This window comes from Chanos chanos, chromosome 12 (assembly GCF_902362185.1).
Source record: "Chanos chanos chromosome 12, fChaCha1.1, whole genome shotgun sequence".
In the NCBI taxonomy this organism is placed as follows: Eukaryota; Metazoa; Chordata; class Actinopteri; order Gonorynchiformes; family Chanidae; genus Chanos; species Chanos chanos.
Window position 1 is genome coordinate 13153866 of NC_044506.1, and position 24009 is coordinate 13177874.

Here is a 24009-nt window from a genome sequence, read left to right on the forward strand (position 1 = left end):
CAATGATTAATCTGTCATGTCTTAGAACAACAGAATTGGTTTGCTAAGCTTTGCGGCGCTTCTGTTTATGTCTGTCTTCTCTGTTTTTGTCTGTCTCCTTGGGTTTTACCTCATTTGACTGCCATGTTTTTTTAGGTACCAGGTTGAAGACGAAGCTTCCAGCCTTGACGAGATGCCACTGATGATGTCTGAGGAAGGATTTGAGAATGAAGAGAGTGACTACCACACTCTGCCACGGGCCAGAGTCAACCATAGACACAGAGGCCTGGGCTGGTTCCTGTGTGGGGGTTGGAAAGTCCTGTGTGGAAGGTAATTTTTTTCAGTGATGTGACAGTGAGACAAAGAATAGTCTGTATTTGTGTGCATGTGTGTCCAGAGCTTGACAAATTTCGTTTACAGTCCATGTGGACATATGACATTTTTGTTTGTTCTTGTTACTTCTTTGTTTTGTTGTGAAATGAACAGTCAGCCTGAATGGCAATATTTTCTTTGGTGTGAACGCATTTACATATTTGAAAGGGTCACCTTTTAGCTTTTGCAGTGTAGTATTCATAGAGTTCTCTCATGCCTGTGTGTATTTCGCTTCTACACACAGATGAGTGCAAGGTAGTGCCAGGTTGGCTGTCCTGCTCTCAAACGCACTAGTAACTGTGCATGAAATGCATACACATAAGCTAAGGTCATGTTTTTGGTTGAGTTCCTTGCTGCGCATCATCAGTCAAGAAGCGTTTTGGTCAAATACTGTCGCTGAAAATACGTTTATCCCATTAATGATACTTGGATTCGATCCCTTTTCCCCTACCACACTTTTACAATAACATTCTTAGGCTCTCTGCCAATAAAATATGATATTGTTTGATAAAGGAAGATTAGTTGTATAGTGTAGCGAATGATAATGAAAGTATACGTGTTAGAAGTTTCCTTTCCCATTTGATTATCAGCGATGCATCTCAGTTGTAAGCAGAATATTGCTCTTTTCCTAATGAACAAATCGGATTTTGCACAGCTCACCAGTTTGATGCTTTCCAGTAATTTTCTGTATGCTTAGACAAAGGATTATGAAACACAAATAATTCATGCGGAATAACTCTGCTTATTCAAACGGCCTAATATTTAAACAACATTCATTTGAACAAATAATCTCGTTTATGAATCAGGGCTTTGGCACGTAAAGGCAGAGGGCAAAGAGGCCAACACAAATGTTATTCTTTTAAACTTTATGTAATTTATTTTAATGCCAACCAAATCAGCATGACAGTGTAGAGGCCTCACTCTTCACTCACGTCAGGGTGTAGCAGACTAAAATCACGCGTAAATATAAAATGAATAGAAAGGTCAACACATTGAATTCAACTTCACAAAGAAGAATTTTAGTTTGTTTAGTTATGAGGGCTCCATTTCATGTGAAGTGGGCATGCTTATGGATTATAAGCCGCATGTCCTTGGTGGTGGTGTTGCTTACAAACCTCTCTGTCTTCATACTCTTTCCCCGCGTAGCTGCTGCGAGTGTCTGGCCCACGTGTGTCGTAGGAAGAAAGAGCTGAAAGCTCGCACTGTGTGGCTTGGCTACCCAGAGAAATGCGAGGAGAAGTACCCCAAGAACAGCATCAAAAACCAGAAATACAACATCCTGACCTTTGTGCCTGGGGTAGGTCTGCACCAAGATTTCATATTTAATCAATATCTTTTTTGGCACTGAGCTTTGCCCAGAACTGATTCACCTTTGTAGGTGGCTTTAAGACAGCTCTGCTGGCTACAGAGGGGAACCAGAAACGGGTATTATACCATAAATAATACTCCTTTTTTTTTTTGGGTTTTTGAACCATTTTCAGTGCTCACCTTTTACTCGATTTAAAATATTTAATTGCATATCGATGCCTAGCGATACTGATATAACAGACATTTGTGCCTTATAACGTTACAGCAATTAACATGTCTTTGATGTTTATCTTTTGGTTTTGTGTTCCCATTTAGAATTATGTAGATTAGACATCGAAACTCTTTTTTTTTTTCTTTATCTCTTATCTTTACTCTTTATCCGCTAGGCAAGTGCACAGTCCTAACCGTCCCAGACCCTTATTAAAAGGCACAAAAACAAGTGTCTCCAAAACACACTGTCCTCTCCTCTGGCCGAGGTGTACAATGTCTGTAAGAGACATATTCAGATGGACCTTCTGTATTCTCTCCCGCTTTAAATTATTGAATATATAGAGATTGCTTTAGCAGTATGTGTTTTCCTGAAGGTCAACCAGTCCATTAACTATGGAGTGTCATTGATTCCATGGCTTTTAATAATGTCCAGCTTAGAGAAGACATTTATTTGTTGTCATTATTTGCAGAGGTGTCACATTACAAAATAACCTTATTGAATTTTGAGTTTTATGTTTATTCTGGTGATTGATTTGTAACATGAATTATATTGATAAAGTGATATGGAATTGAGATTAGAAAGACCTGGGGAAAGTCTGTCACAATATTTGGTGATAGTAAGAGAGAAATATTGCAGCATAATACGTATTATTAAAAATAATAGCACCAACTATGCTTTGAATTACTTTGTTATTGTGGCAGAGACCATCACAGAATGATTTACTACGGGCCATAGATTTAATTCACTTTTCATGAACAGTACAGCTCAAACCGTCTTCACTATAATGATCTTTAGTCTGTTCTGACTCAGTGTTGGGGCTGACCACTGGTCTAAGCCATAGGAATAACGCTGGCTGTTTTAAAGTGAAATCTCTACCCCACCGTCCTCTGAGAAGATTTCCGTCTGTAATCAGGTTAATGTGTAACTAGCTGTGAACTGAAGAGGTAACAGCATTCTAATGTATCTTTTTCCATTCAATGTGTAACCGATCCAGTACATTATGACTACTGCCTGATGTCTTATTCAGAGCAGTTCACATTGCGTGTGTGTACGGAGAGGTTTATTTTCAGTTTGTCTTATAAATTTTGAATAAACTACATAGCTATGTTCATTAAGCACTGCTGAGATCATAGGACATCTCTTAACAGGTCTTGAATAACTAAGGACCACAGGCTTTTTATCAGCATCACTTAGTGAAACAATCTATCAGTGCAGGCAAGCTTCTGGTCACTGTTGCTGTGTATACTGAGTTTGTGAGCGCTTCACTGTCATTCTCATATACTGATAATGATATGACTGCTCTTTTAAAGCATTTTGTGGTCATATCCTTTTATAAATTTGCACCTTATGTCTGTGTGATATAGGGATGTAAGATGTGTCCTAACCTGATCAGCTTACTTCATGTTTGTGTTATTCTTTTAGGTGCTCTACCAACAGTTCAAGTTTTTCCTCAACTTGTATTTTCTGGTAGTAGCTTGCTCACAGTTCGTTCCATCTCTGAAAATTGGGTATCTTTACACCTATTGGGCTCCACTGGTAAGTACATTGGTGTGAAACCTGACCAGCTGTCTATGACTTACCCAGTTTTTATGATGCATCTGCAACGAACTTGACAGTCGTTATGTTAGATCAAGTTGCTGACTTTGAATTTGCTCTATCATTGGTCACTTCTCATTCCTGAGTGCTGTCATTTAGGGCTTTGTACTGGCTGTCACCATGGTGAGAGAGGCCGTGGATGAGGTTCGGCGCTATCAAAGAGACAAAGAAATGAATTCCCAGCTCTACAGCAAGCTCACAGTGCGAGGTGCCGAAAACTCAAGTTAATGTTTCTCCATCCATCCTCATGATACCATGACTGCCAAAGAATCTCATAATTCTGTTCCCATGGCCCATAAAATAGTTCAGCATTTTTTTATGATGAGTTAACCTGTAGGAAAGGTCTCTGTCTGGTTATGCTTGTGTTTCTACCTTGAGAAAAAGAAGTTTGTGGATATTGATTGAGTGGAAGTGAGAAATACTGAGTGACTTGGTGCTTTGCAGTTGAAATCCTGACCATTTCACCAGTATGGAATGAGATCAGCACGAGTTGTTTATTCCTCAATATACTCCACATCAGGTAGAGTAAAATAATCACACCACTGAAAATTCTTCCCATTCTTCTGTTGCCCAGGTAAAGTTCAGGTGAAGAGCTCTGACATCCAAGTAGGAGATCTCATCATTGTCGAAAAGGTTTGTGTCCTTTTTATCGCTCTGTGCAACACCAAGAGCTTTTGTCGTGTGATCTGTGATATGGACTCCAGTAAATGATCCTTTTGTTCATCATGTCTTTTTTGTTTTCCATCACTTGAGTCTGGCTCATCCTAATTGCTTTGTTAGCGCAGTCACCTTGTTCAATTATTCAGGATATATGTTACAGCAGGACTTATGTTACTGGCAGTGTAATTATGGACATACATATATCAGACGTGGGACGTGTATATATGTGCTGAGTGATGGGCCTGTCACGTTACTCTCCCGTGCTCCCTTTCTTGTGTCTTAATTGACTGTACGGCATGTATTTCATGCTTGTTTGGTATTACTTTAATAACTTTTACAACTTGATATGAAAAGGACTCAAGTAAAAGGAGACAGGTTAAAATATCAAGGCCTGTCCTAATCATTCAAATTTTTCTGAAACATTTTCATCATTCACCAGTACATCAAAGAAAGTTCGATTCAGAGGATTACATGCAGATGTAAATTAAAACCGTATATTCAGCCGTTTATAGGAATATCGGCTGAAGACAGATAACACACGTTAAATGTCTACCTGATTGCATCTAACTACTTTTCCTTCTTTCTAATTAACAGTCATAGCTTAGTCTGTTTTGTAAAATCAGTTACTTATTCAGACATAAAATTTGATAATGTGAATTAGTTTGATAATGTATAGTGGGTCTAATGTGTAATTTGATAATGTGTAGTGATTTGTCTCTCAAGAATTATATGAATTTGGGATTTTTAAACTGAAGCGTTACTTATTTCTCATTTATGGTTATATTGTAGAACCAAAGGATTCCAGCTGATATGATATTCCTGCGGACCTCTGAGAAGACTGGTAAGGGACTGGTCTTCAATTTGGCCTCATTTGTAGCACATTGCAGAGGAGATATGTACAGTATTGTCATACAGTTGAATTGAGCTTTAAAGGGATAAATAACATTATCAACACAATCAGACTATAACATTGTCTTTGATGTTCAAAGATTGTGTCTCACCCATCAACAGTTGATTCTAACTAGAGAACACAGAGCAATTTATGTCTTCATGAAACTTTTGTAGACATTAGTAGAGTGGCTTATAGCTTCAAATTGCACAAAAACAAGTCTCTCAGTTGTTCCTGGTTTTGTCTTTCTCCTGTAATAGATGGTTAAAGCAGTTGTGGAGAATGATACTTTACTTACTGTTCCCACCCGTGCAAGTTATGCTCAGATTTTCTCAGCATTAATGAGCAGTGTCACTTCTAGTTTATCCCTCAGTGATTTTGTCAGGTCACTTGACCTGTTTCTGCAGCTTCAGAAGTAAAAGTCACTGGTGTCATTTTCATCAATCTCATTAATGCCAATATGACAATCAGCAGTGAGCGCCTTGTCCCTTCACTTTATGTCTGTCAGACAGGAGTGAGAGTGAACATTCCTAACTAAAACATTTAGTGTGATTTCAAGTCATTCAGTGCATTTCAGTGCATTAGGACTGCTGCTTCACATAAAGAGTATTTGGAAAAAACAAGTGTTTATAAAAGGTTTTTTTCCACTCCAAAACAAGGGCTCTTACTATGCAATTGACATTCCAGTGTTCATTGGACTGGTTTGAGAGTCAGTTTAGAGCAGAGATGAAGCGTAATTGCTTTCCCATCATACTTAGCCCAGTGGGAATATATTCACGTGGCCTTTACCCTCATCTGTTCAATGGCCATCACAATTCATCAGTCTTTTATGGAATTATATCTTGGATCAATACAGTTTATGACTTCACCACAGTTACTGCCCTAAGGTGAATGGATTAGTGAGTTTGATACACACTTAGCTCTCTATATATCAAGAGCACATATTCTCTTTACCATGACAGCTCACACAGTTTTTCTTCTGGAATATGTGATAGCTACTTTTATAATAGCTGTTTTGCTCTGTGATGAATCATGTGCTTGAATGTTTTTGTACCTTTCTAGGGGCTTGTTTTATCAGAACAGATCAGTTGGATGGAGAGACAGACTGGAAATTAAAAGTCGCTGTGGCCTGCACTCAGAGACTGTCTGCATTGGGGGTATGTATTTTCAGTATCTTGATTAGATACGTGTGTAGCTGTAGATGAGCATTTAAGGTGTTTTAATAAGTAGTGATTTGGAATTAATTTGTACCTGCAGCTTGTTCAAACCAAACCAGTGGTTTTGGAGGGGTTGCATTGAACTTAAAATTCTGTATGGAAGGTTATTGTTTCTGATTATGTCGTTCCTTCACGCCAGTTTGTGATGTGTGTTTCAGTCTACCATCCTGGCCCTGATTGTCTTGTCTCATGTTTGATATCTGTGTGTATCTGATTTACTTCTCTGGGGGTGTGTTACGCACTGCCTCGAAACCTAACCTGCAGAGACAACCGGAATCCGTCAAACTGACAGTCTCTGTCTAGTAGTGTTCACTAAGAGATGACACCCTCTAGCAGCGAGGGTTACAATTTGTTTTTGTCTTTCCGAAACCACTTAATGTGATCACACAATTAAAATTTTAGCAAGCTGCTGCATGATGGCTGTACTGCTAGAAGTGCACCAAGTTTCCCGTTACATTGACAGTCATATCCTAGAGCTCTCTTTTGTCCTCTCTTTTAGTGTGATCTGTCTGTATTTCACTTTAAGTCTCTCTCTTAGTTTCATTTCATCTTATTGAGATATTTTCTTGACTGTATAGTTTACAATTTGATCGATATTTTGTTAGAATCTTTGCAGTAAATTAGACTCTTTGTGAGACGCTGGATCTTCATCTTGTCATATATATTCATCTAGGATAACAGCATGACATGGGATTGATCATTGGAGTACAGTGCTACAACTCTAGCCCTTGATTTAGTTAGTTAAGACATTTACGTGTTTGTTGTCCACTCATAACTTGGACAAAGCACTAACATTTTTGAATACTTTAAGTGTAAATAGTGCAACTATGTGTGTTTCTAGCCTTCCCAAAGAAAGATTTCCTCTTCACTGCACAGTGACATGGACCTCATAGTCTATAGATTTTATAGGTTTTTAGTGTTTTCCTGTGTGTCTGTTGTGTGTGGGGTCTCTGTTTGTTCATTGACAGATGTGTGTGCTTCAGCAGAGCCATCTTCATGTTGCTTTCTGTTTCTCCCCCATACAGGACTTGTTCTCCATCAGTGCATATGTCTATGCTCAGAAACCTCAGCTGGACATTCACAGTTTTGAAGGAAACTTCACAAGGGTAAGAAACTCATGTCCAAACATCCCTGTAAAGGAAGAATTGCATATTATATCTTTATATTGTCTGTTGTAACCATTATGGATTCCAGTGACTCCAAAGATATTGCAAGTAGGGGTTTAACCCAGAGTATAGACACTATGTTTTATGGCTCTATGTTTTATGGTTCTGTAGGATTTTGAAGGGGATTCTACTAGGTTGCATCTCTCACAGCGATGATGACATCACAGGTTTTTGGAGTTTCTCCCCGGTCGCTCTTTGAACAGAGATTCTTATTAACAGCAGATTAGTGAAGCAGCGGGGAGAGGGGAGCCCCCTTACAAAGAGCAGCTTTGTCTGGAGGCTTCACTCTTGGCCACACACCAGGCTCCGCTCCAGATCACTTCCTATGCTGATTCATTCCCCTTTGCCTTCTTTTGCATATCTGCTGCCTTTAGAGTTCACTTCAAAAACAGGTTCCCACAGACCTCCCTCGCCACAGTGCACACTCCAGACCCTCCACAATTTGGATATCATGATCTGGCAGGCGTTAATCTGATCGCTATATTTTTTATTCCTTTAATTGTTTCTAAGAGAACAGACTGTACTCCTCAAAGTATTATTATTATTATTTTTTTTTTGTCGTACACATCAGTTTCCTGACGTTACAATGCGTATGAGTTGTTTAATTTTTTTTAGTTTATTTCCATACGACTTGATGCTGTAATGCTGTCGTATAGCTATCTTTTACATAGTGACTCACTGCCCTTGCGTCGTTTTTTTTTTTTAAGCCGTCAATGTCAGAGCAGTGAAACGGTCCATCATCCTTCCCCCCCTGTTTTTGAATGCTGACAGGATGCGCCTGCTGAAGTGTCATAGTTATCATATCAGACAGGCCATTTGAGCTGTAACCCGAGCCCTCTGTCCACTCCTGACACCGACTTTTCTCACCATGTGTCTTTAGTTAAGACAGAGACAGTACGATCAGTGCTGTTAAACCATCCATTTCCTCATTCCCATAGATATCAAACAATCCCAATAGCATTCAGAATTAATTATGCCCTGGTGTATATATTTTTGGTACTTACACCCCACTGCTTGATGAAAGTACTTTTTGTGTGTGTTTTTTGTGTTAAAGTGCTGCTTGTTTGTGAAGGTGCATGCATGTGCCTTTTGGCTGCCTCTATGTGTGTGGGCCTCGTTAACACCCTATATATTACCCCTCTGGCACTGGATAATTAGGAATCATCTGTGTTCATCTAACCACAGCATAGTGTGAGCACAGTTTCACCCAAAGATATCTCTTCCTTTCCCCCTCTTTATTTATGAGACGACAGCACAAATTCTTATCTGCTCAGCATACAGCGGGGGTGGTTGGCGTTAACTACATCCCATTGAATTTTTGCTTTGTATTCCCATCTTTATTACAACTGGGATAAATCAAGTGAAATAGCCTCGATCATTTGGAGTTTTTTTGCAATTTAAGAGCTTCCAGTGAGTGTAACAAATCTTTAAAGAGCCTGCCTTTGCTCGTTGACTTTTAAATTCAAGGTTATCTGAAAAAATATTCTTCAGACGAACCATCTACGGACATATATTATTTATGATATTGATTATTATGTCTTAAGGAGTTCATTATCATTGGAAAAAAATGACAAAGTCTCATATATGTAACTTGCGCTGAATCTCAGAGTCTCTCTCTTAGCCTTCATTCTGTGATTTTTTTTTTTTGTAACTTTTGACATTGTACAGTCTTTTGTGATTATCTCTACAGGAAGACTCTGACCCGCCCATCCATGAGAGTTTAAGCATTGAAAACACCCTCTGGGCAAGCACAGTGGTGGCATCTGGTGAGCAAACCCTACTCTTTCACACACAGACTGCTTAGAAAGCGGAAAGCTTTTCAAAGTGTGTGATTTGAAAGCGACCTTAGATTGTATGTGGTTGGTCTGACTCCCGACTGCTTGGTATGTAATTGAAATATTTCCATTATCTCAATTCACTTTAACCTCAATAAGGGTCAAGTTTCATGTCAGTTTACAGTTTATTGTTTTGCTGAGAAGTGTGTGAACTTGATACTGAAACAGTGAGCTCACATCATTCAAGCCCAGAGCTCATTCATATGCTGTTCACAGAATATTTCCTACATCAGATATCATCTTAGGAATAAGACTTCATCAAAAAAGAGAAAGATGATGACCTGCTAATGGGACACTTAAGTGTCTTTGTGAAATCTTCTCCTCCCCCTGGCCTTGGTAAGAGGTGCAGTTCTCAGTGCAGTTTTGCCTGTAAACTTTTAGTGGAGTGCATCAGGGTTATGTCAGAGGAACCTGATCCAAGTTCAGCCATTTCCCAAAGCACAGTTGCGTGTGTTAGCGATCTCCAATTTATTGATCTGTGGTTGTCCCCACTTGGTCCTCAGGGGTTTTCAAGGTTCTTCTTGATCCCCCTTGGCTTGACCTTGACCATACAGCCCCTCCCCTTTCTCTTATTACTCCCCCCCTCTAAACTTAGACCCCTGACGTCATCTAGATCCAGACTAATCCACCGCAGGATCTCATCTGAACGAAATCAGATACAACCTGCAGTCATGGTCCATTAAATGGACCCCTGGGAGTATTAGGGGTATTCTTCAGTCAGTGTGACACAAGGAGTCAGATTCAGAAAACATTTAATCTATTTTGTTGTTTTCTGGCTGGGTAGATGCCTGAGGATGTTGGCTATTAGCACAGATTTCAGATGATGTATGTGAGAATACGACAGGGTGTGGAGTTAAGTCTGTACTGATACGCCAATACTGTCCATTGACTCAAATCGAAGTTTGGGATTTATAATCAACTTTACAATAAATTCTCCTTCAGTTTACACTTCTGGATACAATATCATTCTGCATCATTTAAATTCTGATTTCTTCAGGTACTCATTTAGCTGAATTCACCTTCCCTCTTACCCTTTAATTCAATGTTAACTGTGCAAATTTTCTTCTCTAATGACTTCACCTTAATGAATCAACCAATCACAGAGGTAGGTTATTGATCTTGTTTTATTAGACTGTTTGAGAAAGCGAAAGTCTCAAGAACATCGCACACAACACATACCGTTTGTTTGTTTGCCTATTTTTTTTTAACTTTGATTTGGTTTCTCTTAATGATAGTTCTAATTCCATCTGTTTTAAATGAATATATTAAATTTCTTGTTGTATTGTTTGTCCCAGGCACAGTTATAGGTGTGGTGATCTACACTGGAAAGGAAACAAGAAGTGTGCTGAACACATCTCATGCAAAAAATAAGGTTAGTTTTGAAGTGCTGTTAACATGGCCAAGACTCAACAGGCATTAACCCAAAGTATTAACTGAAATAGATATGCATTTCTTTATCATTTCTCATTTTTCTCATATTAATTTTTAGTTACTGGACCAGTGACCTGGAGACTAGTCCATACAGCTTCCTTATTGTGAATTCTTTTTAGGATTTATTGTTTTATCAACAGATTTTTGTCCCTATTTTGGAAGGTTTTTGACAGGGAACAATGCGTCATTTTTGCAGATGTGAAAAGGCTCTTTCATTTGTTTTAAATTGCTTCATCATTCAAATTTGACCTATACTGCTACCTAAAAGCGATGAACTTGCTGTGGGAATACTTGCCCCCTGTTTCCTCTCAGTGGGTTAAATCAGTGATCAATCTTGCTGCGGAGATGGTTTTTAACCTTGACTTTTTAGATAAATTTGGACCTGTCAATGCAAAAGGTCAGTCCCAGATGTTAATTAATCTAGAGGGAAATTAACTAACCAAGGACTAAAGTGGCATTTCAGCAGAGCCTTTATTCTTTTAAAAGCCTCAGAATAATCAGACAACAGTGTATGCTTTAAATTCTTTGCTTAAACGCGATTCTTTTTTTTCTGATCATGGATACACACTGAACATTTTTGCAGTTGCATTTATCCATGGTTGCAGTGCTGATAATGAAAAATTTGTCCTGTGTGTGTGCTTCCTCTACTCCTAATGTGTTTTAGTAGTTTCCTGGAGTAATTATGATAACATCGATGTACTGTATATGAATGATACTGTTTGATGTGTGGACTTGAGGACTGTCCCTAAGTCAAGTTTAATTGTGTGTGGCTACACAGAGGACCCTTGTCTCAGGCTGCATTCACATCACAGCTGGGTTAGTGAGGTTAAGAATGAGAAGCGCTTTAACTAGCCTTGTTGGAAGCAGGTAGCAGTGAGTGAAGTTGACTCCAGGGACTAGAAAAGTGAGGTTGTATGCGTAGGACTCTTAGTTGCTAATGTGCTGAGGTCAGCTGAATGCCAGACACAATTTAAGTAAAATAAGGGGTCAGCTTTAGGCTATTATAAACTCAGCATGCCAATGGACTCAACTTGATCTGAGCTGGAACCTGGCAGTTTACATTTTAAGTCTGTAGGTAAAGTAGAAGTGATTCATAATGAGCAATACTTGCAAGGCAAATTCTGGAGGGTGGTGTCATCTGTAACGCAAGGCAAAGTAAAGTAAAGACGGATTTAAAGAACCAGATGTAAAGTCAATGACAACAAAAACCAAACGGATTTAAGACATCACCTGATTACAAGCTGAAACAGTACTGTAGGAGAGAATACAGCTCATTGTCAAAATAGACAGCGTCCTTCATACTCTAAAAGGTGCATTGACTGATGTAATAAGATGTTGAACCTCAAGATGATCATATGAATTCACGTGCAGTCCCAGTTGCAGTCACTTCTATTATCCAATGATCAGAGCACACAAATAAGCAATTTTCATGCATGCGAAATAACAATTGATTCAGTACAGTTACCAAGAAAGTTATCGTAGACTCCTAAATTTGTCCAGACCTGCATGGAGAACAAAGAATAGCATTTCATTTGATGAATGTTGCTTGTCTCAGCTACAGTGGTCATGCTAGCGATGGCCGTGCCCCCTCTGGCTGTGGGACGTTTTTGACAGGAGTTGTTTTAACTGAGACTGCTGATTCTGCTGGTCCACTGATGGACCAGTGTTTTATGTAAGCTCCATGACAGAAAGGAATTCAATATCTCAAGGAGATGATGTCACATGTGCCAATATGGGGAGTGAGATTGGGCTGAAAGTCGATACCACGCAGCTAAAGTCACAGGAACGTTTTGGCCTCTAATAATCTGTTGTGACATTTCTCGCACAATGCTCCTACGAAAGCCGCTGACCGCGCATCAGCTATCGCTTTCCAGTGCTTGTCACTGCTTTAATACCGTCTGATATTCTAGGTGAGGATCGAACCGTTGTCCAGTTCAGTGACAACACTGCATCAGATACAATCCTTCATCTGGAGGATGATCGAAGCCTCCAGTAGTTTGGACTTTTTTTTTCTTCTTTTTTGTTTGAATAGCTGCTGAAATGTAGAGTGTTTTATTTCAAGGTGCTAGTTACGGTAATGTTCTCAGATTTGATCACTTATCTTCAAGGAGCTGTAACCAAAATACTTTTTTTTCTCAGTCAAAACACATTTAGACATAAAGACTTTATTCAAGACGTTCGTTACAATTCCTTTATGTTACTTGCTCATTGCTCTTGAGTTCAGTCTAGGTACATTCCCCTAAACAGTAGGCTGTATCATTATCGCAACTGAACATAGTATACTTGTTCATTCAACAGTATAATGATATATTGTTAAAACACCCATTTTCTCAATTTCAGCATAGTTGATAGATTTCAGTCCATGAATATGCATGTTGCAAGCACAAAGTCGTCATCAAATTTCACACACAAAACACACAGCCAGTGAGGGCAGATTGAATCATTCTTTTCACTTTAAATGGGATTTGGATGAATGGAGTAAAATATGCACTTTGTATTCATTGATAGCATCTTTAGCTGGAGGTAATTGAGTCCTTTTTTTCCTGTCTGACTGAATGAATAACGACTTCATCCGATCCTCAGCAAAGCCCAGAAAATTCAGCCACTCATTGTTTGCCCTAAAAAAAAAAGGGGGGGAGATTCCTCGCTTTCAGCCATGAACTGTGTCTTCTGTCTTAATTTTTCTTCATTTTAATCCACCACATCTTCTATTTTCCTCAATAGTTCAAGCATGAAGCATGGAACGAACCAACGGGGCAGCTCACTGGGGTTTTAACTACAGCTGATAAATCAGTGACTGGTCTCCCAGTCCTCCCAGTTTGCCCAATTCTCAAGGGAATGGGGCCCGGCCAGTGAGGCTTAGTTGCGCTGGCATTTTCTTTTTTCTTATTCTTTTTTTTTTTTTTTTTCTCCCCCTAAGTCTGCTCCGTCTGTCCCTCCCCCTCCTTTTGAGACAAATCCTTTTTTTTTTTTCTGAGGGCCATGTTATGTTTTGCTGTTTTTACAAGCGTGGTGCACAGATGAAAGAACCCTGTGTTTTGGGGGGCTCCACTGCTGGTCTTGCCAGAGGGAAAGAGAACTTCTTTTTGACATAATTTTCCCACATATTCCATTGGCTAAGGGACACACTCGAAAAAGAAAAGAAAACTTAAGACCTTTGTCGGAAGCCATTTCAATATGGAAGCGTCTGCTTTCATTTCCCTTTTTTACCTCCTGCGCTTTTCATGGAGAGAGAACAACAGTGAAGTTTATGGCTGAAGCGGGCACTGCCACTCATACATGCCCTCGTCTACACACACAGTTTGCATGACAAAGGCCTGCACTTTTAAACTGGGTCCTCAGTGCAGTGATTGGAGGTGCATGAACAGGTTCTTTTCTGTGTCTTAAAGCACTGGTTTTTAATCAGTCTGGCTTTTCAAAGCAATGACATCCAAGGTCTTCATCATTTCTCTGCAGAACACTTCTTCTGGATATTTAAGTTGGAATGTATTCTGTGTCTTCAAAATAGGAACAACTGATTGAGATTAACTAGATATTTTGGTAACACTAAGGCAGGGTTTTCTTTAATAGTACCTTTCAAATGCAGAATATCGGAAACGTGCTGTGTGAATGGCAAGACATCAAGGAAACATATAGTAATTCAATATTTTAGTGGCAGGTGTGTAAAAGCTGCAATGGTTAGTCATGTGGAATTTAAAACATGCTTGGAACATGTAACAGAGGCATGGCCTTATCAGTTTATTCAGGAAATCACCCAGAGAATTGAAGTTAAGTCCTATGTATGGTGTTAGATATACCATGTATATCGATTTCAGCATCAGTGTTCCTTCTCTTTATCTCCACAGGTGGGTCTGCTTGACCTGGAGCTTAATCGTCTCACCAAAGCCTTGTTCCTGGCCCAGGTGGTCCTGTCTGTTGTAATGGTAGCTCTTCAGGGCTTCCTTGGCCCCTGGTACCGCAATCTCTTCCGCTTCGTTGTTCTGTTCTCTTACATCATCCCTATCAGGTGGGCACATCAGCTTTCATGGAGCTGTTTTCTTTTATTTTCGGTTACGCTAGGTACTATTTAATGATTTAAAAGTTTTTCATTATTTCCTTGATAGTTTTACAAGTCATAGTCAAATGCTTTTTTTGTTTTCTAAGTCTCTGTTTTTGGGTTTTACAATTCTGGTGGACATAATGCTTGCTTGTCAGGAGAATTTATGCGTATGTTTCTGTGTGTGTGTGTGTGTGCGCGCGCGCATGCATCTGTATGTATGTATGTGTGTGTGTGTGTGTGTGTAGCCTGCGTGTGAATCTGGACATGGGTAAATCAGCCTATGGCTGGATGATCATGAGGGATGAGAACATTCCGGGCACTGTAGTGAGAACCAGCACCATACCAGAAGAACTAGGTCGGCTGGTCTACCTGCTGACAGACAAAACAGGTACAAGCAGCCTGTTTCACTCTGATCTAAGCAAAAAAAAAACAAAAAACAAAAACTTGGTTCCCTTTTTGTATAGTTTGTGATTTATGGGTAGAAGTGTGTAGATACTTATCTCTTTTCAAAACATCTCTATTGAAAGGATGCACTGATGTCCGGCATATCACCAGTGAACTTTGAACGTACTTAAAACCGTTCTGTATTTTTTGCAGGCACTCTGACTCAGAATGAGATGATTTTCAAACGACTGCATCTTGGGACTGTATCCTATGGGACAGACACAATGGACGAGATCCAGAGCCACATCATACAGTCATACGCTCAGGTAATTCAGAGGTGTCCAGCCAGGGGAAAGCAACAGGAATAACTGTTCACCAACGGGCAGTTTCTGGAATTCTGTTGCATTTGTGTGGTATGCTGGTTTGCACAGTGTTAGTCATGCACCGATTGGCAACAAACCTTTATTTTCCACTGCTGGACTGTAGCGCCCTTCCCTCTAGGATTAGCATATGTAATGTTTTTGTTTATTTTGATTTGAGGTTTGTCTCTTTGTTCAAGATTAAGATATTGCCATTTGTCAGAGGATTCTCAGCTGATTGAATTGATTTTTGACTTTGAACAATGATGATAAACCTCTTTAGTGCTGTCCTGCTTATTCATGTTAACAGTATAATTTCCATAATCCATTTTTCTCTTTTTCTAAGGACAATCAGCCTCTGGATGAATAAATAATAGAAGTATTTTATTTTTATGACACTGAAAGTGAGAACCAGCTGTAGTGAATTGTCATCATCTCCATATGTCTGAGTGTTGTCTTTACAGATTAACACAGGTTGTCCTGGAGGATGGTTCAATGGCCCTTTCGATGATAATAAATTAGACAGGCATCAATAAACATTGTGTTGTTTATAAATAAGCAAGCTTTTATTTTCCCAGGACCGCAATAAATGTTTGTTTGAATTGGAAGCAATAATGTTGTACATAAATAAGTAGGACTGTTATTCAGTTTAATGGCACCGAAGTTGTTTCCTGAAGTGCTGTATGAAACACTATGGTGATGAATTTGGAAAGCCATGGAAAGTGGAACAATTTAAGCATTCCATGTAAAACATTTCACATTTTGATTTAATAGCAAAGTTATCACAAAGTCACCATGTTCAGTTAGCACTAGAATTTGTGGAAACCACATGTACCTTACTGAGCATCGTTGACGAAGATGATTCCAATAATGGCCGATTGAGAAATACAGTATTCCGCACCCCCAAATCTAGACTCTACTGTAACGCAGCCAGTGAGTGAGATAAAGCAGACAGATGAACAAATGGAGTGTGTGCCTGGCAGCTATGAAAGGGTGAACCAGAGAGGAATGTCTGCCCTTCTGCCAGTCAAACTGTGACTTTGTTGGGCTTTGCGAGGGTTGTCATCCTGGCATCCTCAGAAGGGTGCTCTCAGAGGGAAGGGGGTTAATCAGGAGAAATCATACGCTCCACTGAAGCACATCCACCCTGTCAAACACAGCTGGCTCTGTGCACTGCCCACCCAACGCTGCTGCCGCTGCCACTGAGTTAAATTGATAGGTGGTAGGAGACAGCTGAGGAGAGAGAAGCCTCAGAGGCAGATATGATGGGAATGTCATGTGCTTCCCTTACAGTTACTGTCTCTAGTGGTGGTGTGGATTTTTTTTTTCTTGTTTTTTTTTTTTTTTTTTTTTAATTTTCATTTTCTTCCATAAGAAGCAAACTTTTAGCAAACATTATGCAGATGGGCTGTGAATACTTTGCGAGTGTTCCGCAGCATCATTTGGTCGGTGGCAATGCAAACTTGGGAACATGATTCGTCTTTTCCAGCACATCTTCATTATGCAGGGATCTACACCAACTTGTTGATGTCAAATAACTTATTAATCTGTCTCTAATATTTATTATGTTGATAGATATCCATTAGTGCTGTATGTGCTGGATGAGTGAGAAGTGTGTTTCTGAGGGCTGAGACGTGCCGCTGTGATGTTGGTTATGAAGGTGGAAACTACACAGACATTTTCAGCATTTTCTTTAACTCTTTTTTTTTTTTTTCTTTATTCCTGTTCATCCAGGTAGCTCCATGTGTAGCTCGCACAGTAAAACATAGAATTTTTTTCTATGCCTTCCCCACCCCCCCCCCCCCCCCCCCCCTCCCTAGTACCAGAGTCTAAAGCTAACTTTATTTGTGTTGTCATTGTCCAGGTGAGTTCTGCCCAGTCCAATGGGAGCAGCACCAGTTCCACGCCGTCTCGTAAACCTCAGCCCGCTGCACCAAAAGTCCGAAAGAGCGTCAGTAGCCGAATCCATGAGGCGGTGAAGGCCATCGCTCTGTGTCACAATGTCACACCCGTGTACGAGTCTCGCACTGGGGTCAACGGGGAGACGGAGTACACTGAGGCGGATCAGGACTTCAGCGATGATAACCGTACCTACCAGGCCTCCAGCCCCGATGAGGTCAGTGATCATATCCAAACCCTCTGAAACAATGATAATTAAAAGTGTAGCTTTTAACAAAAAAGAAACACCCCTTTGTGGGGTTTTTTTTTCTGAATATCTCTCATCACCACCATAATAAACCAATGAAAGCTTTGTAACAAATTCTGATTTGGAGCTACCATTTCTCTTTTACACTGCTTAAAAGCGCACCTCCAGATTTCAAATGGTTGGAAAGGGTCCCCACTCTCTCACAGTGTTGATCCCACATGTCTGCAGTAAATGCCTGTAGTGCAATCTGAAATAATAAGACATCATCCTAATGGACTGCCCTGTGGCTTCACTAGTTCTCTTTATGTGTAATCCTATATAGCTACTGTGGCATTTATGACCAAGCTAGTCTAGTCTAGAATTTACTGCACTGCTGAATGGTAATATAGCCATTGTGTTATTAGAGAAATCTAAGATGGGCCTCAATAAATATCAAAGACCGAGAGGGCAAAGATAGGTCACCGATCAGGATGCTTCCCGTCATAATTTGTCTGAAGAGATTTTCAGTAGATATTTATTGTTTGGTCATTCCCCAGAAACAATAGGAACATTTAATAAGTAAAAGAGGCGATTGATTCATAACAAGAACATCAATATGCCTGATATTCAGTCATTAGAAGAAAAAAAGTGGCATCAGAGCTTCAAGGTCATTTAATTAAGTTAGCATATGGTGCACTGGGGAATTTCAGCATGACCTGTACCCTTTGCTATAGATTGAAAAACATCATCTTGTAGTTGCATATTGTCTGCAACCTCAAATTGTATGTAACTGATGTTCATGTATTAACTGCACACCTATTATTGGAAGTCTCATAACTCATGCCACTCATAAAATGTCTTTTGACACTTTTGTTGTGGTAGTCCCAGTCGTTGTGTAGAAATCTTCAGATAAATGTATTTTTTTAAGCACTTAAAAAACAGCTTGCCTCTCACTTTTTCTCTGGCATTGGTGGCTCCCTGAGCCTTCTTGATATGTATATTTATTTATTTCTGTTAGCACTCTCCGGCCTTATCTCCCCTCATTGTCTCTGCGTGCAGATTGATCAATATTTAATTTTCTCTGAGATACTAGCAGTTAGCTTTGAGCGCTCATTCTCTGTGTCTCACTCTCATTGACAGCCGTGTCAGGACCCAGTCATCACAGAGACTGAGCCGTTGCCCACTTAAATCTAATCGCATCTCTTCAGATAAATGAAGTGAGCAAGGACTGAGGTCTTCCCAACCCGCTCTCTCTGAATAGAGCCCCCAATGACCTCTGACCTAGTGATGCCATAGGGTGGTGTTTGACCGTGACCTTTAAGGATTGTGGAGGCTCATGAATTAGCCATTTATTATCCCCCGGAATTGCATAATGGGGCCTGGTGCTAAGTAATAGCTTTTCAGTGGCAGTTTTTCAGTGGTTGCAAGGTGTTATTCAGAGCAGGCATTGTGATTCTTGCTCCGACACAAGAGAGGTCAGAGGGTTCTAATTCATGTGTAATTTGGTAATATAGGGAATCATGAACAGTCTGATTTGTAAAGTTTATATAATTAAATAAACAAACAGCCTAGGCTAATGGGTGGACAGGATATATCTAATAAGACGTTAAGCCAATTTTTAATGTGAGCTGTGGTGTCACCATGGCTTCTTATCATACATTTTCCTTCATAGAGTTTTTGAGAAGTGCTAGCGTTGGTATGTATGTGCGTAAACCACTCTGTCTGTACTTATTTTGAAAATCGCACCGGTGTATGATTACGGGCTCCTCCGTTGGGCTGTTGAAATGATTAATAATATATATTAAGCCAGGCTGCTGTAGCTATAAATTAGGTCATTTCCTAAAGATATTCCCTAACACGTGATTCATGCCCAGTCATTCTCTACGCTAACGTATAGTCAGCTTTAGTCACCGCAGCAGGCTCCATAAATTAGATGAAGAATTTTGGCGTTAGAACATGGAGATGCTTAACTGCGGGTGCCTGATCTGGTTGTGTGTGTGTTAGCCTGACACGCGTGTGTATAATGACACACAGATGTGCCGAGGTAAATATAGCGGGAACGGCTTCAGAAGTCAAAGGGAGATCGGGTGTAGCCAGGAGGGGAGCAGGAAGTCGCAATTTGCAAGTCAGGACATAATAACAACCTTTCAGCCTGTAAATTGAGAACGAAGACACCGATGACGGACCAGCTGAACTCACCGTCGGGGGGGAGACCTGCGGTGAGAGGGAGGGGAGAGAAGAAGAAAGCTGTCTTGAAGGAATGCTGATAAGGAGGTGATGCAGAGAGAGGGTGTATTACAGTTTGGGCATATCCTAAAGCACAGCTCCACATTGTTAGCCTGGCAGAACCCCCGGAGAAACGCTTTTGCCGTTTATTTAAACCAGAATCGACCTGCTTGCTTTACCGACTGAACATCTTGCGTTATATCTGTATTTAACATGGGAACCCCCCCACCCCCCCCCCCCCCCCCCCCCACCCCCCCCACACACACACACACACACACACACATAAACGTGTATAACTGATTGTTTAAACTCTATTCTCTCTCTCTGATAACTGTGTAGGTGGCTCTGGTGCGCTGGACAGAGAGTGTGGGCTTGACCCTGGTTAACAGAGACCTGACTTCACTGCAGTTAAAGACACCAGCAGGACAAATCCTCACCTTCTACATCCTCCAGATCTTCCCCTTCACCTCAGAGAGCAAGAGAATGGGCATCATTGTCAGGGTGTGTGCTTGTATTTGCGTGCTTGTATTCGTGTGTTCGTGTGTGTGTGTGTCTGTGTGTGTGTGTGTTTGTTTGTTTGTGTGTGTGCGTGCGCACGCATGCCTGTGTGTGTGCGCGCGCGTGTGCCTGTGTGTCTGTGTGTGTGTTTGCACACCCCTCTGTGTGTGTTTTTGTGCACCTGTGTGCACGCGCCTGGGTTTCAGCGTGTGTGCCCGCGTGTAGGCACGTGTGTGCCTGTGTGTGTATGTCTGTCTCATTTACATGTGAGTATGAATTTATGCATACTGCTAAATCCAGTTTCTGGGAGTGTGTGTCTTGTGTTCTTTGTCAGTTTTGGCATAGTGAGGTGCATGCATGCATGTCTGTGTCTGTCAATATGCATGTGTGGCTTACTGAAATGGTGCATGTCAGCTTTGTGTTTGTTTATTATAGTCCATGGATGTGTGTATGTATGTGTATGTGTCCATGTTTGTGTAAGCATGGATATCCTGCGTTCTTCATGCAGCCAGACACACGCATGTAACTGTTCACATCTTTTATTTGATCATTTTGACCTTTTTTCAGGAGGAATCCACAGGTGAAATCACATTCTACATGAAAGGCGCTGACGTTGCCATGGCAAGCATTGTTCAGTACAACGACTGGCTGGAAGAAGAGGTGAGAATGTCCTCACTGGTGGAGAATTACAGATATTCTACAGGGTAGATGAATGCACAGCTGAAATTCTTAACTCACAAAGAAATATAATCTGTGCCATGTTAATCAGTCCCAACATTCCTGCCTGCATTCTCAGTGTGACAGAATGCCATTGACATTAGTTGAACCTAAGTACATTGTTTAATCACTCATTCAGAGACTTTTGTGAGCACAGTTACAATTACATACTGAGCATTACAGTGTGTGAAGATTAAGGCGATGCACGTCCATCGTATTTCTGTAATCCCTCATTCAGTGTTCAAGGGAGTTCTCGCTCACACAACTGTCTTTCATAACCTTATTCAGCAAGGGCAGTATTGATAAATCTACAGTGCAGCGAGGATGCTCGAAAAATTCACAATCAAATGTTCATAATCGTATTGGCAATATGGAGTCGATGAAGACCGGAGGTGATGTTTTTTTATTAATGAAATAGTGACCTAAATGAAGAGAGTGACTGGGAGGCAGTACAGAATGTCATAATTCCTAAGCATGGTGTTAATGATGTTCTATGCAGTGTAATATCCTGCCGTCTGTGTCACGCCACTATGGGGACATGTCAATAAGCAATCAGCACATCAGCGTCTGACCATTGGATTTTCATATCAAAAATAAACCGCCGTTGCACAGTTTTTTATTGTGTGCTCTGAAATGGCCCTCCAGCTGTATTATTTGGAATTGATCCTGCCTTTGTGTGTTAGTTGAGGGGGAAGGGATCGTAGTGTATACAGTATATGTGTGTGTGTGTGTGTGTGTGTGTGTTATTGCTTTCACTCGTGGAAAACAGTGAATATAGTCATTTATGTTAGGCCTGAAAAAATGCATATACTTTATAATGAATAAAATTTGTTATTGATGTGCTCTTATCTACATAAATTTGTGCTCTTTCAGTATTCGTTTCACTCACCTACCATCTGATCTGTGTGTCTGTCTCCTCTAGTGTGGGAACATGGCTAGGGAGGGCCTTCGCACATTAGTGGTCGCAAAGAAGGCTCTGTCAGAAGAACAGTATCAAGATTTTGAGGTACAGATACACTTTCTGCATTTTCTCTTTTTCTCTCGCTCTCACTTACACACACACACACACGCACACACTCATACATACACACACATACACGCATAAAGCAGTTGTGTGTCTGTTGGTGTACAGAGCCGTTATAACCAGGCCAAGCTGAGCATTCATGACCGAGCGCTGAAGGTGGCAGCTGTGGTGGAGAGCCTGGAGAGGGAGATGGAGCTGCTGTGTCTGACGGGTGTGGAGGACCAGCTGCAGGCAGACGTGCGGCCCACCCTGGAGCTCCTCAGGAACGCCGGCATCAAGGTCAGAGTGCAGACCACCCACGTGCTCACAGCGTGCTTTTCACTATTCTAACGCCAGAGCACATTCAGTATATTAGATAAAGGATCAGCCATGCCAGAAATGAAATGAACGGTGATGAGTAATGTTTGTGTTTTGGGTGTAACAGAAATTCACGGTTCACAACATACCTTGGTTTTGGGGTCGTGGTTCAGTACAGTGGAGAAAAAAAAGAAATGCCAGATGTAAATTCACTTCTCATTTATTTTATAAAAATGCAAACATGAGGCGCTTTTGAATTGGAGTTGTACTGGAATGTTCCATCACACTTCCAGATTGTGTAAATTGGTGGCGCTGTAAGCAAACTCTTGTCCTTTTCTTGTCCCCTGTGTTATTCACTGAGGATTTTGAGAATTTTGTGAGAAGTCTTCCAAATCACTCTCAAAAGAGTTCTTACCAGCTTTCGAAGAATCATTGTTTGGTTCTCTGTAAAACTTTGTATTGTCAGATTTGGATGTTGACGGGAGATAAGCTGGAGACGGCTACCTGTATCGCAAAAAGCTCTCACCTGGTGTCAAGAAATCAGGAAATTCATGTCTTCAGACCTGTGAGTGCCTTTTGTATCCCCGCAATTTTTCCAACAGCCGTTTTTGTTGAGCTACATAAAATATGGGTTACTATAAGGGTACTACTAACTAAGGTTTAAATCGGTATGTAGCCAAAACTAGCTGTTGATTCATGGCTCTAGTTGTGCCTAGTTTAAAGTACTGTGACCACACTATCATGATCTAGACTCCATAAAAATACTATGCATTTACAGTTTCTTACAAATTTAAGCTTGTTAACAACACACTGTTGTAATGCACTGTCATGAACTGTGCGATGAGGAATACTGTATGTGAAGTTCCTCTGCTAGTATTGAGTGTGTATAGCCCTGTACTGAACCGTGAAATGAAAGACACTCTATGTGAGGGTACTGTGCTGTTACTGAGTATGTGTGGCCCTGTGTCAGGTGTCTAACAGAGGAGAAGCCCATCTGGAGTTGAATGCTTTCAGGAGGAAGCATGACTGTGCTCTGGTCATCTCAGGAGACTCACTAGAGGTATAACTAACAGCACAAACATATGGAGATTGTAACATTTCACTGTACACAGATGCGAAAGCTTGTTGCACAGAAAGGGAAGAAAATTCTTTAAGGGCAGGTTTTTCAAGCCGCTTTTTCTTCATGTACACGTAACATGATACATATTGGATTATCTTGTTCAGGTCTTGACCTCCTATTAAATCTGTTATTTTGTGTGTTTGTGCTCAGGTGTGCCTGCGGTACTATGAACATGAGTTTGTGGAGCTTGCGTGTCAGTGCCCCGCTGTTGTGTGCTGTCGCTGCTCTCCGACCCAAAAGGCCCAGATTGTCCGACTGCTCCAGCAACACACAGCCAACAGAACCTGTGCCATTGGTGAGCCAGATTTGCCCCTCAGTAGCTCCTCTTCAATTACTGTCTCATTCACCTTGTCCTCGTTTTTCATAGTTGGAGTAGTCAGTTAGTAAATATTGCTAGAGATGAACACATAAGCTTTAAATGTTAGATTTTGATAGTCACTGCATTGTAGTGTACTGCGCTGTGCTCACTGTATTGTTCTTGTCCATGCAGTGCACTGAGTACCAGTGTCCACTAGGTGGCAGTGAGCGAACAGTAAAACATGTTAATGGAAAGGTG

The 24009-nt window shown here is 40.6% G+C and overlaps 1 protein-coding gene across 2 annotated transcripts in view; it reads left to right on the forward strand.

The window, feature by feature from the left end:
* atp9b (ATPase phospholipid transporting 9B) overlaps positions 1-24009 on the forward strand; it is a 30956-nt gene that overhangs the window by 2197 nt on the left and 4750 nt on the right. For both annotated transcript variants that reach the window (XM_030789194.1, XM_030789193.1), the window contains exons 2-22: positions 136-309; positions 1498-1648; positions 3293-3406; positions 3566-3674; positions 4041-4099; positions 4916-4967; positions 6078-6172; positions 7258-7338; positions 9089-9164; positions 10529-10605; positions 14510-14670; positions 14949-15091; positions 15301-15413; positions 17311-17562; positions 20137-20298; positions 20863-20955; positions 21935-22018; positions 22145-22315; positions 22800-22898; positions 23304-23393; positions 23604-23748. In XM_030789194.1, coding sequence (XP_030645054.1) covers positions 136-309; positions 1498-1648; positions 3293-3406; positions 3566-3674; positions 4041-4099; positions 4916-4967; positions 6078-6172; positions 7258-7338; positions 9089-9164; positions 10529-10605; positions 14510-14670; positions 14949-15091; positions 15301-15413; positions 17311-17562; positions 20137-20298; positions 20863-20955; positions 21935-22018; positions 22145-22315; positions 22800-22898; positions 23304-23393; positions 23604-23748 — 2501 coding nt within the window. The remainder of the gene's footprint in view (positions 1-135; positions 310-1497; positions 1649-3292; positions 3407-3565; positions 3675-4040; positions 4100-4915; positions 4968-6077; positions 6173-7257; positions 7339-9088; positions 9165-10528; positions 10606-14509; positions 14671-14948; positions 15092-15300; positions 15414-17310; positions 17563-20136; positions 20299-20862; positions 20956-21934; positions 22019-22144; positions 22316-22799; positions 22899-23303; positions 23394-23603; positions 23749-24009) is intronic.